The following is a 13,880-nucleotide window of genomic DNA, read 5'->3' on the forward strand; positions in this document are numbered from 1 at the left end:
CTCAGAGATAATAGGAACTGTAGATGCTGGAGTATCCGAGATAACAAAGTGTGAAGCTGGATGAACACAGCAGGCCAAGCAGCATCTCAGAGCTCTCTCTGATGAAGGGTCTAGGCCCGAAATGTCAGCTTTTGTGCTCCTCTGATGCTGCTTGGCCTGCTGTGTTCACCCAGCTCCACACCTTGTTATCTCAGTAGACTCACAGTTTGGTGCTCTCAGATTGTCGTTGATCACACTCTCTTACTCAGTTTGAAAAGGTAGCTTTCATCCAAAATCTCAAGTCTAAAGGAACGCAAAGTTGTCTGGGAACGAACTGATTGGGAGAGTCACTAGAAAGATCAGCCATCTTTGAAGTCCTCTCCAGGGTTTTGGTCAGGGTTTACGCCCTCAGCTTTCAACTCTCCCTCACAATTCCATATGTCACAGTGTGTGGACACCCCTGAGGTTCTGAGGATGAAAAGGCTCTGTGCTGACTGTCTTATTCAGCTGTTTCCCACATTGCTGCTAGCCAGCAGTGCAAGCTGAGGATGAGAAGTGCAGGAACAGAGATCATATAACGCTCTATACATGCACTGTAGACTCATCACATTGATCTGTCTCAGTCAGCGAGATGCTATTATATCAATTACCTTAATGTAATCAGATACGGTGACTGGGAGCATGAGAGCCACATGAGATTAGGTCGACTGCTCCTGTTGGAGGATCAGGACCAGTAGTCATCCTACACAACCATCATTCCCTTGATGGCCTCTCATAATCCCTCCTGCAGCATGACCATTGTGAAAAGGAATGGTGGCTCAGTGGTTAACACTGCTGCCTCCCAGCACCAGGGACCTGGGCTCAATTCAACCCTCGGGGTGACTGTCTGTGTGCAGTTTGCACCTTTTCCCCGTGTCTGTGTGGGTTTTCTCTATGTGCGCTAGTTTCCTCCTACAGTCCAAAGATGTGTTACATTGCCCAGAGTGTGCAGTTTAGGTGAATTGGCCATGGGAATTGTGGGGTAGGTCTGGGTGGGATGCTCTTTGGAAGGTTGCTGTGGACTTGATGGGCCAAATGGTCTGCTTTCACAGTGTAGGGATTATAAAAAAGGACCATGGATCACAGAGATTCCATGTGGCAAGTCCAGTTGGGATCTCTGTGACCCACTATCTTTCGTTTTTCTTTTATCTTTTTTAAAATTCCTGCAGTGTGGGATGTCCTCATGTTACACCAGGGTCCTATCAGCTTCAGAGAATCAAGGCCCAATCAAATATGTTCATCAGGTAGTTCCCATCACAGACAGGCCCCTGCCCCTCCATTGAATGAATCACAGTAAGTGGTGATAACAGGAACAGAGAGCTCACGCACTGCAATGTTTTGCTATTTTTCCATTTGAAATCTCAAACAGGACTGATTGTGAACATTTCCTTTTCAGTATTTAGTGAGAAACAAACTGAAAGGTTGCCCAGAGGAGCTTCCACAGCCTGAAAATAAACTTTACACCCCCACCCCAATGGTTCCAAAGTATGGTGGTCATGTGCCAGGTAGGTTTTTGTTTATGACTGGATAGTGAATGCTCAAATCCTGTGCACTAGAACTCATTTACTATTTGGACATTTACTTTCTCGAACCTGGCCTGTGACCAAACTCTCAAAAAATTCTCAATCTCAGATGTAAAATTAACAAAGAACATGACATCAATTGTCATTTACAGAAGCAAATTTCAACCTTCAATCATCTTGGCGTGCACCTGGTGGCTCTAGAATCACAGAATTGTTACTGTACAGAAGAGGTTATTCCACCAGTTTTCAGACAATTCCATAGCTCCCAAGGAGCAGAAATATTTTATGTCTACCTGCCAAGTTCCCTTCACATTCTGAAAATCTCAGTCAAACCAACCTAGTAAACACCAGTGAAAACAATCCCAGGCCATTTAATCTCATAACTAAGTGTGCTACACTCCCTCCAAGGCCTTTGCGCCTGTCTGGTGATGTGGTTGTAGATGATACCAGATTGTGTGGGAGGGGAAACTGTGACAAAAATGCAGAGATCCTTCATGATCTCGACATGTTGGGTGAGATGAGCAAGTCAATGGCAGATGCAGTATAATTTGGATAAATGTGAGGTTATTCAGTTTAGAAGCAAAAAAAGAGGCAGATTATTACCTGAATGGCTGTAAACTGGGATAGGGGGAGTGTGCAGAGGACCTGGGCATCCTTGTGTACCAGTCCTGAAGGTAAGCATGCAGGTGCAGCAGGTGGTGAAGAAAGTTAATGGTATGGTGGCCTTCATTGACAGAGGCTTTGAGTACAGGAGCAGGGATTTGTTGTTGCAGTTGTCCAGGGCCTTGGTGAGACCACACCTGGAGTATTGTGTGCAGAGAGCTGGATCCAGAGCTAGGGACACCTCCTGCGAATGTGTATGTTTGCTGTCCATTGATTTCCATACTGCAATGCCAGCACATACCTGGCTCTCCTGTATTAAAGTCTCAATTATTTGGATAAATAGTTTCTGGTTAATTGTAAATCTTTTTTCACTCATTGAACACCGGTGCATACACTGGACGTTTCCATTGAGTATTTATGCTTACTAAATTTGACACGACTTATGTTATCTCATATAGTTTTAGCTGAGCCCAAAGTAAAACAAAGGAATGATCTGAAAATAAAATGATTTTAAGGACAATACTGTGCAGATTTCTGGAAGTATGGCTGAAACTGTACATTCTGTTATATTACAAAAAAACCAAATTCCTCTTCATTTCTAACTTATGGACAAGCTCTAACTTTCGAACATCAAACTACAAGTATTCCAGGAATCGGGAGGGGGGAAATTTGTTCCTTTAATTCTTTTCAGCTTTTCAATTAAACCATGCCTGCTCTTACTTATGTACCTACCATGATTCCATATTGTTTAATAATGTACCCATCAAAAAGCACGTAACCTTAGCTTTGAAAATTTTAATTGATTCCCCAGATTTAACAGCTTTATTGGGGAAATTTCCAGATTTATTGTGTGAAGAAATGTTTTCATCCTTGAATAGATCATTTTAAGCAATGTGTTATGACATCTCTGGAAGAACTTGAACCCAGACCTTCTGGCCCAGATGAAAGGACATTACCAACAAGAGTCTCTCTCTTCCAGCCTATTAAAAGCTTTAATTAGATGATTCCTTAATTGTTTATTCTCATACAATCGTAGATTTATAGAACAGTACAACAAAGAAACAGATCTTTCTGTCCAACTTGTCTATGTCGATCAGATATCCTAAATTAATGTACTCCCGTTTACCAGCATTTGGCCCAAATCCCTTTGAACCCTTCCTATTCGCATATGGCTCCAGATACCAGCCTCCACCACTTCCTCTGGCAGCTCATTCTGAACATTCACCTCACTCTATGTGAAAAAGTTAGGTCTCATTTAAATCTTTCCCCTCTCATTTTAAACCTATACCCTCTAGTTCTGGAATCCCCCAACCCAGGGAAAAGACTTTGTCTATTTACCCTATCTATGCCCCTCAAGATTTTATAAATCTCAGTAAGGTCACCCCTCAGCCTCCAATGCTCTGGGAAAAATGGCCTCAGCCTATTCAGCCACTCCCCGTATCTCAAACCCTCTAACCTTAGCGACATCCTTGGTTAGATGTTTACACGTTTCAACCAAATCCCCTCTTATCCTTCTAAACCTACTGAATACCGGACCAGTTGAAGTAATCTCTTTACATAAGACAGTCCTGCCAGCCCTGGTATTAGCCTAGTGAACTTCCGCTACACTCCCTCTGTGGTAAGTATACCATTTCTTAGGTAGGGAGGCCAGAACTGCACACAATACTCCAGGTGTGGTCTCAGTCAGTGCCTTGTATAACTGCAGCAGGACATTCCTATTTCTGAATTCCAATCCTCTTGCAATGAAGGCCAATATACCATTTAGGGTCACAGAGATATATGGGATGGAAACAGACCCTTTTGATCCAACTCGTCCATGCTGACCAGATATGCTAAATAAATCTAGGTGCATAACCCCCTAAACACTTTCTATTCATATACTTATCCAGATGCCTTTCAACTTTACCAGCCTTCTGGCAGCTCATTCCATATGTGCACCACCCACTGCATGAAAACGTTGTCCTTTAGGTCCCTCTTTATGTCTTTCCCTTCTCACATTAAACCTATGCCCTCTAGTTTTCAACTCCCCATCCCAGGGAAAAGACCCTTCTCTATTTAACCTATCCATCCCCTTGTGGTTTTATAAACCACTATAAAATGCCCCTCAGCCTCTGACGCTCCAGGGAAAACAGCCCCAACCTATTCATCCTCTCCCTGTAGTTCAAACCCTCCAATCCTGGCAACATCCAATTTCTGAAGAAGGGTCTAGGCCTGAAACGTCAGCCTTCCAACTCATCTGAAGCTGCTTGACCTGCTGTGTTCATCCAGCTCTACACCTTGTTATCTAACATCCTTGTAAATCTTTTCTGAACCCTTCCAAGTTTCACAACATCTTGTAGAGCCACAACATGACCTCCCAAGTCCTATTCTCAATACACTCACCAATAAAGGCAAGAATGTCAAATGCCTTCTTCACTATCCTTCCGATGTGTGATTCCACTTTCAAGGAATAATGAATCTGCACTCCAAGATCTCTTTGTTCAGCAACACTTCCCAGGACCTTACCATTAAGTGTAAAAATCCTACCCTGATCTGCCTTTCTAAAATGGAGCACCTCACATCTATCTAATTAAACTCTATCTGCCACTCCTTGGCCAGTTGGCCCATCTGATCAAGGTCCCGTTGTACCCTGAGGTAACCTTCTTCACTGTCTATTACACCACCAATTTCGGTGTCATCTGCAAACTTACTAACCATAGCTGCTATGTTCACAGCCAAATGATGAAAAGTCCAAATGTTCTGCTGTCACATCTTTCAAAAAACTCTAGTATTTTTCTTGGCGGGTAATATCAGGCAAACTGGTTTATGCTTTTCAGTTTTTTTTTCTCTCCCTCCTTTTTCAAAATAGGGTTAGATTTACCACCCTCCAATCCACAGGAACTGCCCCAGAGTCTATAGAATTTTGGAAGATGATCACCATTGCATTCAATATGTCTGGGACCACTTCCTTTAGTACTTTAGTCGATTATCAGGGCCTGAGGATTTGTCAGCCTTTAACCCCATTAACTTTCTTTTTACTAATATTGATTTCCTTCAATAGCTCCCTTTCTCTATACCCTTCACTCCCTAACGTTTATGAGAAATGATTTGTGTCCTCTTTGTGAAGTCAGTTCCAAACTATTTGTTCAGCTGTTCTGCCATGTCTTCGTTCCGCATTACAATTTCCCCCATTTCTGACTATATGACACCTATGTTAACAAGGTGTAGAGCTGGATGAACACAGCAGGCCAAGCAGCATTGTAGGAGCAGGAAGGCTGACGTTTCTGAGGAAAGGTCTATGCCCGAAACATCAGCTTTCCTGCTCCTCTGATGCTGCTGGGCCTGCTGTGTTCATCCAGCTCCACACCTTGTTATCTTGGATTCTCCAGCTCCTATTATCTCCGTATGACACCTGTACTTTCACTATTATTTTCTGTTCATATATTTGTGGAAGATTTTAAAGTCAGTTTTTTATGCTTCCTCTAAGTCTACTCTCATATTCTACTTTTCCATTTTGATCAATCTTTTTGACCTCTTTAGTTGAATTCTGAACTGCTCTCAGGCCTCAGCCTTGCTGCTTTTTTCTTGCAATTTTATGTCTCTTCTTTAGATCTAAAACGATCCCTAATTTTTTCTTAAACTGGGCCAGCATTTCTGTTTTATTTTTGTGCACGAATGGAATGAATAATTGTTGTCATCATGTATACGTTCCTTAAGTATATTAGGCATTATCTATCCCAATGGTTCCCAATCTTTTCAGTATCAAGGTACGCTTTAATGGTACAAACAATTCCGTGGCACACCCATTTTTCTCAGATGAATCAATGCAATATCAACTTATGCATGGTAGCGAATCTCTGGTATCATGAGTTGATGCATGCACAGCTTTGGAGGTTTATACATGTGGAATCGATAGGATTGCCTAGTGTCAGCAGCTACTGCCTTCAGTCACAGACATTAAGACTCCAGAGGAGAGTGGAAGCATGGATGAAGTCTCAACACTTGGGTGAAACAGTGCTGCTTCCTGAACATTTTGCGTCACACTTCTCTCTGTGTCTTGGCATACCAGTTGAAAACCGTTGGTCTATTCACTGTCCCTGAAGGTTACCCAATCCATCATTGCCGACTTGCATCGCATACCCTTATAGTTATTTAGACTTAGGACTCTAGTTTTGGCTTTAACTTCTTCACTCACCATCCTAATGAACAATTCTATCATTTTCTGATCACTCTTCCCCAAAGGAAACCATATTTAAAAAATGTTAATTTAACCTTTCTCATGCATAATACCCAGTCTAGGATTGCCTGCTGTCTCATTGGTTCTTCAATGTATTGGTCTAAAACAAATTATATATACATTCCAGGAAATCTTCCTCCTTGATATTATTGCTGGTTTGGTTTGTCTAGTTGAAAGTAGCCCATGATTACAGTTTTACCCTTATTTCCTGTTTATGCCTTCCTCACTACTGTTTAGAGCCTTATATACAACCACCACTAATTTTTTCTGCCACTTTCTGTTTCTTATCTCCACCCATACAGATTCCATATCATGATTTTCTAAGCTAGTATCCTTCCTCACTATTGTATTGATTTTGCTCATTTACTAACAATGCTAATCCAACTCCTTTCCTATTTGTCTATCCTTCCTAAATATTGAATACTCCTAGATGTTCGGTTTCTATCCTTGGTCACCCTGCAGCCACGTCTATATAATTACAACTATATCATACCGTGCATATCTATTTGCATTGTTAATCCATCCAACTCATTGCAAGTACTCTATGCATTGAGACACAATGCCTTTAGAATTGTCTTTTTAACCTTGTTAGTTAGCTTTATTTTGCGCTGTCTCCATTTGTTTTTTTTGCCTTTCTTTTTTCTACTTTTGCCTCAACTTTTTATCTTTTATTTGTATCCTTGTTTTTTCCACAATGAGTCTCTGCTCAGGTTCCGATCCCCCTGCCATGCTAATTTAAATCCTTTCCAATGACTCCAGCAAATACCCTTCCTGAGGATATTGGCCCCAGTCTGGCCCGGATGCAATCTGTCCTGCTTGCACATAGGGTCCCAATGAATCCCTCCCTCCTAAGCCATTTTTCCAGACACACATTCCTCTGATATAGCCTGTTATTTTTACTCTGGCAAGAACATAACACTGGTTGTAATCCTGAGATTACTACCTTTGACATCCAACATTTTGAATTACATTCTAACTCCCTGTATTCAGCTTGGTTTTGTTTCAAGCTGTGTCATTGGTACAAATATATAATGTGACTATTGGCTGTTCACCCGCCCCTTTCAGAATGTCCTGCAGCTACTCTGAGATATCTTAACCCTGGCACCATGATGGCAACATACCATCCTGTATCTCTTTTGTAGCAATCTGTTCCGCTCACTATTGAATCTCCTTTCACTGTTGTCCTGCCATTCTTCTTCCTCCCCTACCTGCCATGGGCCTGGCTTCTGCCGCTATCCCCCAAGATACTTTCTCCCCCAGATTGTGCAAAACATCTGTTAGAGAGGAGGACAGGCACAGGGGACTCCTGCACCACCTGTATTCCCCTACTCAGCTAGTGGTCACCTTTTTTTCCTGTTTCATCTCCACCTACAATGTGACCATCTCACTGAATGTGTTGTCCACAATAATTTGAGCATCACAGGTGCGGTACAGTGAGCCCACCAATCATCCCATCTCTGAAGTGCAATTAACCAGTCGCTGTGGCTGGTCACGTGGTCACCAGGGACACTGAAAGTGTCCATGGCTTTCCACATAGTACAGGATGAACATTTCACTGGTGCAGGCTATGCCACCATGACGCTCCTTTAGATTAAGGGAAGCCTGAAACCTTTGGAGTGGGACATACTGAGCTTCCAGTGGGGCCTACATGATGCCCCATGCTAGGAATGATACTAGCACAGGTGATTCCTTTATGCATTGGAAGTCTCAGGACTAGTACTACCATTACATCACTCAGCCATGCTGGCTGATATTGATGCTCTACCTGTGAACTTGGATCATGGGATTCCATTTAACATATTCACTTGATACCAAAACACATCAGGTCTGCTTACAAGAGAGGCCCAGAAACAGTGGAAGAAGAATATGCCAGTCAATGGCCTGTAACTTAAGCTAAGAGACTCTGATCATTCGAAGCCGGTTTGTGCCTTCAATCTTTTGTCAGCTGATGTAATCAGAACTATCACTCTACTTCTCACAGCTTCAATACCTTATGTTTCATAGGGGCGAACTTTGACATCGGATCAACATTTGGCAAGAATTCTAGAATTGCTCATAGACAAATTCACTGTCTGTAACTGCAGCCCGGAACGCAAAATCAGGTTATCCGAGAACTTTTGGCATCTTACAGCATTTGTAACTGAAGATTAGTAAATACAGGAAAATACCAAAAAAGAAAGGAAAGGTATTGCTAAGATAAGCTGGAATGTGATGAATAAAAGATGGTTCTGACCAAATCTACACAACATTGCTCCTTGACATGTTCACGATGCCAAGCGCAGTGATCCACAAAGTATCAAGGATCAGGTTAGCATCATGCTGTATCAGTATTGTGTTCATTTTAGTCTTGATCTTAGGTATAGGGTGGGTTGACAAAGATATCAAGCAGAACAAGATTTTGACTTTGAGACATATAGTCGAGAAATTTTACAGAAGGTGTCCTGCTGGTCTGGTCCAGTCGGTGTCTAGGTCTCAATTAATCATTTGTAGTTATTAGTGATTTAGTCAATGGGATCAATTAAAAGTCCACATTCTAACTTGCTGATGATAAAACAGGTGTCATTGTAACCAGTGTAAATGAAAGCTTAAAATAACAAAAAATACTGATCAATAAAAAGCAAGGGCAAAACTGCGCCAAATTAATTCTAATAAGGCTAGGTATGTTGATCTACTTGATGAACGGTGAAATGCTGGCCGACCCAGCTACACCCACTTCCCATGACTGAATTTTAAAAAATTCAGTGGATGTCCAAAGAGATTTAGAGGCTCGTATACACTACTTGATTAAATATCATGAACAGGTATAGAAAATAATAAAGAAAAACCTGAAGGATTAGTGGCCCTTGCAGAACTAGAATACAAGGGAGTAGGAGCTATGCTTCACTATACAATTGCTTAATTAAACCACATCTAGAGTATTATAAGCAGTACTGGCCTACACAAAGATATGTTGACCTTGAAGGAGTGCAGCTTATGTTTGCCAGAATTATAGCAAATTTCACAGGTTAAATCATAAGGACAGATTACACACATTTTAACCAGAAAAAAAACAAAGAACTGCAGATGCTAGAAATCAGAAACAAAAACAGAAATTGCTGTAAAAACTTGGTAGGTCTGGCAGCATTTGTGAACAGAAAGCAGAGATGACATTTTGGGTCCAGTGACCCCTTTTCAGAACACAAGAAGGGTCACTAAACCTGAAACATTAACTCTGCTTTCTCTTCATAAATGCTGCCAGACCTGCTGAGTTTTTAACAGCAATTTCCGTTTTTGAGACACAAACTAAAGTTACGTTTCCTGTGATTTAGGAGTTCTAGAGGTAAATGATATGTTTTCGAGACATTAAAGAAAATAAATAGTCTAGATTGAATTTATTTCTACTGATTGGAGAAGCTAGGACTAGGATGCATAGTGTAAAATTTAAAGACGTTCAGGAGTGAAATTTGGGAACGTTTCTACGCACATAGCAATAGAATTTTGGTACTCTTTTCCATAGCAGGGACTGATGCTTGATCAATTGTAAATTTTAATTTTGCAATTGATAGTCTTTAAGTCACTCAAAAGCTTTAAAGGATATGAAAAATGGAGGAATGTGGAGCCAATCACATGATTCAATTATTTAGTTGAATGGAAATACAGTCTCAGGTGCAAAATAGTTATTCTTACATTCCTGACCAGTGCTTCATCAAAGTTAAATTCTAAATCAAAATGTTGGGACCTCTTACATAACACAGATCAAAAAATTCTGTCACCACCTCCTCCAAGTCAACCAGCAACAAGCAATGACTGGTGGACTGGCCTCTAACACCATATCATGAGAACAAATAAAACAATTCATTTTTACTTTTCATCTACTTGTAAAATTTGTTATTTCCCTTTCTATTGATAACTTTATTTTCTCTCATCAATGATAATCTTCCTTTTAATGCCTTTTCCACTATAACCCTAGGTAAGGTGCTTCCCTATGGGATACGGAATCAAGAATACGCTTCAGCTTGTTATTCAGGAAATCCCATTTTTAGTTTATGACTTCATTTTACAAACTCACATTGCAACACTTTTCATTTGGTTATTCACTACTTTTTTGAAAAAGCAATTCAGTCCTACAGGCTGTGAAACCTGAACCACATCCAGGATGTGTAATTATTGATCATGTTACTTTTGAATTTTGCGGAATGTCATTTCAGATAAGTCAGATCTATCCACCTTCCTTGACATTGAGTGGCATTACTATTGCTGTGTTCACCATCAACCCTTAGGGGCTCATATTGACAAGAAACTCAAGTCAGATACCAAGACAATTGGAATTGCCATTTGTAAAGATAGGAGATTGGATATTCTGTGGGAGGTGGCTTAACTGACCCTCTGAAGACTGTTCACATCACCCAAGACACAAGTCAGAAACGTGATGGAATACACACAATTTTCTTGGATGAGTTCAGTAACAATAACATTTAACAGCATCAACCAGGGAAAATTGGGGAGGCAATGGCCTAGTGGTATTATCACTGGGCTATTAATCCAGAAACCCATGATAATGTTCTGGGGATCTGGGTTCGAATCCTTCCATGGTAGCTTGTGGAATTTGAATTCAATAAATATCTGGAATTAAGAGTCTAATGATGACCATTAATCCATTGCTAGTTGTTATGGAAAGCCCATCTGGTTCACTAATGTCCCTTTAGGAAGGAAATTGCAATCCTTACCTGGCCTGCCTATGTGTTACTCCAGACTCACAGCAATGTGGTTGACTCATAACTACCCTCTGGACAATTAGGGATGGGCAATAATGCTGGGCTAGCCAGCAATGCCCTCATGCTGTGAATGAATAAAGAACAAAAGAATTAAATCCACCTAATGGCCTAATTATTAACCTTCCATTACCTGCTGCAGTGTGCATTAGATGTAAGAGGTAATGCAGTAAATTGCCAAGAAATCTTTGGAAGCACCCTCCAAACTTAAAATCTCCATCATCTAGAAGGCTAAGAGCAGCAGGTCAAGGGAAACAGCATAACAAACACATAACCTTCCAAGGAACACATCATCCTGATCTCCACATATATTGACAATCTTCCATCTTCACAGTCAAAAAAATTCACTGCCGACTAGAATTGGCAGTCACCTTCATTGCCTGGACTGTAGTGGTCCAAGGGGACCTAATGTCACCTCTCAAAATCAACTAAGCATGGCCCATGAAGTTGACCTTTAGAGTGACACATTAGAAGAATAATCAAAAAGGTTCAACATTCTCTAGAAGCACAAACTTCAGATATGGACTTCACGTGTATAGATATCAATGGTTGTCCTGAAGTGGAGAGGGTTGTGTGTAGAATTGGTATCATCTGTAGTGATGCTTTTCCTTCCAGCCACACAAGTGCCATATACACTCCTTCTAAGTGAGAAGAGAAATGTTTAGTTATTGATCATATCAGTTCTAATAAATGGTGAATTACAAAATTCTGAGATGGGCTTAACTCAAAAGTGGAGCATGATACTTCCCAACCTCTCTCCCAAAAAACTTTTGTTTATTGTATTTGAAGTCACTGAAGAGTGATGAATTACAGAATTACTCCAGAGCATGAACCAACACCTTCTCCTGAATGTCTATTTGGCTGGAATTTGCCGCGTTCCATTTTACAATTGCTCAGACATGTAGTCCTTCAATGAATGAAACTTCACCAGTAGGTTGCAGGAATAGCAACTCATATTCCACTTGGGAACCCTGCCGCCCAATGGTATCAATGTGGATTTCACCAACTTCAAAATCTCCCCTCCCACCACTGCATCCCAAAACCAGCCCAGCTCGTCCCTGCCTGCCTAACCTGTTCTTCCTCTCACCTATCCCCTCTTCCCACCTCAAGATGCACCTCCATTTCTTGATTTCCTGCCTACGAACCTCATCCCGCCCCCTTGGTCTGTCCGTCCTCCCTGGACTGACCTATCCCCTCCCTACCTCCCCACCCATACTATCCTCTCCACCTATCTTCTCCTCTATCCAACTTCAGTCCGCCTCCCCCTCTCTCCCTATTTATTTCAGAATCATCTCCTCATCCCCCTTTTCTGATGAAAGGTCTAGGCCCGAAACGTCAGCTTTTGTGCTCTAAAGAACACCTGATGTTTGCAATGGTTCATTCACAACAGTTGACAGCATGCATGCCACGTGAGTAATACTGCCAAGTGAGGAATGCACGATTGTTAACAGGGGGATATTGAAGGCTGAACTCATAATTGAAACAGTATAACAATGAAACAGGCATTCAATTGGTCAATCATAGTGAAAGACAAGAAATGTTGGTCCTTATTTAAAGGGGGTTGGAGTATAAGATTAGGGCTACTACAACTGTGTAAGGAGCTGGTAAGATCACATCTAGAGCATTGTGAACTGTTTTGCTCACCTTATTGAAGGAATGTTATCATTTCATTGGGGGTGGCTCAGAGAAGGTTCATTAGAATGAAGCCTGGTATGGTGGGTTTACCTTATAAGAAAAGGTTTAGCAGACTGGAACACTATTCCCTGGAGTTTAGATGAATGAAGAAATTGCATTCAATTGTACAGGATTCCTAAAAGGTGAGAGAATGTTTCCCCTCTAGTGGGGAGTCTAGGAACAGAAGGCATAGTGTCAGAACAAAGGGGTGTCAATTTAAGACTAAGATGAGGAGGAAATTCTTGAGGGTTGAGTTTTTGGAACCCCAGAGCTATGGGGGCAGAATTCTTGTGTCTATTTAAGACTGAGGATAGATGGATTCTTGGTCAGTAGGGGAGTCAAAGGTTACAGAGAACAGAAAAGCTATGATCCCATTTAATGGCACAGCAGGACTGAGGGGCCAAATGACCTACACCTGTTCCTATTTCTAATAGTCACTGAAAATACAAATCCTTGAATTGGGTATTTTGAATAGTTTGCAGTTTCGGTATTGTTTAATTAATTGAAACCAGTTGGAGAAATCAGACAAACTTCTGGTCTCTTAGGAAAAGTTATGGACATCAGGTAGGAAGTGGATTTGAGGCTATCAATGACCATAATGACAGCATACTTCAGGAATTATGGTCCATTCTTGCTTCCATTTCTTTTAGCATTAGATTCCCTACAGTGTGGAAACAGACCCTTCAGCCCAACAAGTCCACACCGAATCTCAGAACATCCCACTTTAGAACCATCCCCTATAGCCCACCTAATCTACACCTCCCTGAACACTATGGGCAATTTAGCATGGCTTGTCCACCAAACCTGCACATCTTTGGACTGTGGGAGGAAACTGGTGCACCTGGAGGAAACCCATGTGGACACAGGGAGAATGTGCAAACTCAACACAGACAGTTGCCCAATACTGGAACTGAACCCTGGTCTCTGGTGTGAGGCAATTGTGCTGCCCCTAAATGTATCTGCAAGTGTAGTATAATAGTGTGGAGACAGACAAATCATGCACTTGGAAAAAGGGAACACTGCAGAAGATGAGCAACACAAGTTTGAGTTTCATTTATGTTATCACATGTACCAAGATCAAATGAACAGTGTTGA

General features: G+C 41.3%; 1 protein-coding gene across 1 annotated transcript in view; it reads left to right on the top strand.

The window, feature by feature from the left end:
- LOC125465531 (protein FAM166A-like) overlaps positions 1 to 10,203 on the top strand; it is a 29,328-nt gene extending 19,125 nt beyond the window's left edge. Inside the window, exons 6-7 of the mRNA XM_048559157.2 lie at positions 1,415 to 1,523; positions 8,365 to 10,203. Coding sequence (XP_048415114.1) covers positions 1,415 to 1,523; positions 8,365 to 8,438 — 183 coding nt within the window. The 3' untranslated portion in view covers positions 8,439 to 10,203. The remainder of the gene's footprint in view (positions 1 to 1,414; positions 1,524 to 8,364) is intronic.
- Positions 10,204 to 13,880: the final 3,677 nt, after the last annotated feature.

The sequence above is a fragment of the Stegostoma tigrinum genome, chromosome 29 (assembly GCF_030684315.1).
Source record: "Stegostoma tigrinum isolate sSteTig4 chromosome 29, sSteTig4.hap1, whole genome shotgun sequence".
Classification (NCBI taxonomy): domain Eukaryota; kingdom Metazoa; phylum Chordata; class Chondrichthyes; order Orectolobiformes; family Stegostomatidae; genus Stegostoma; species Stegostoma tigrinum.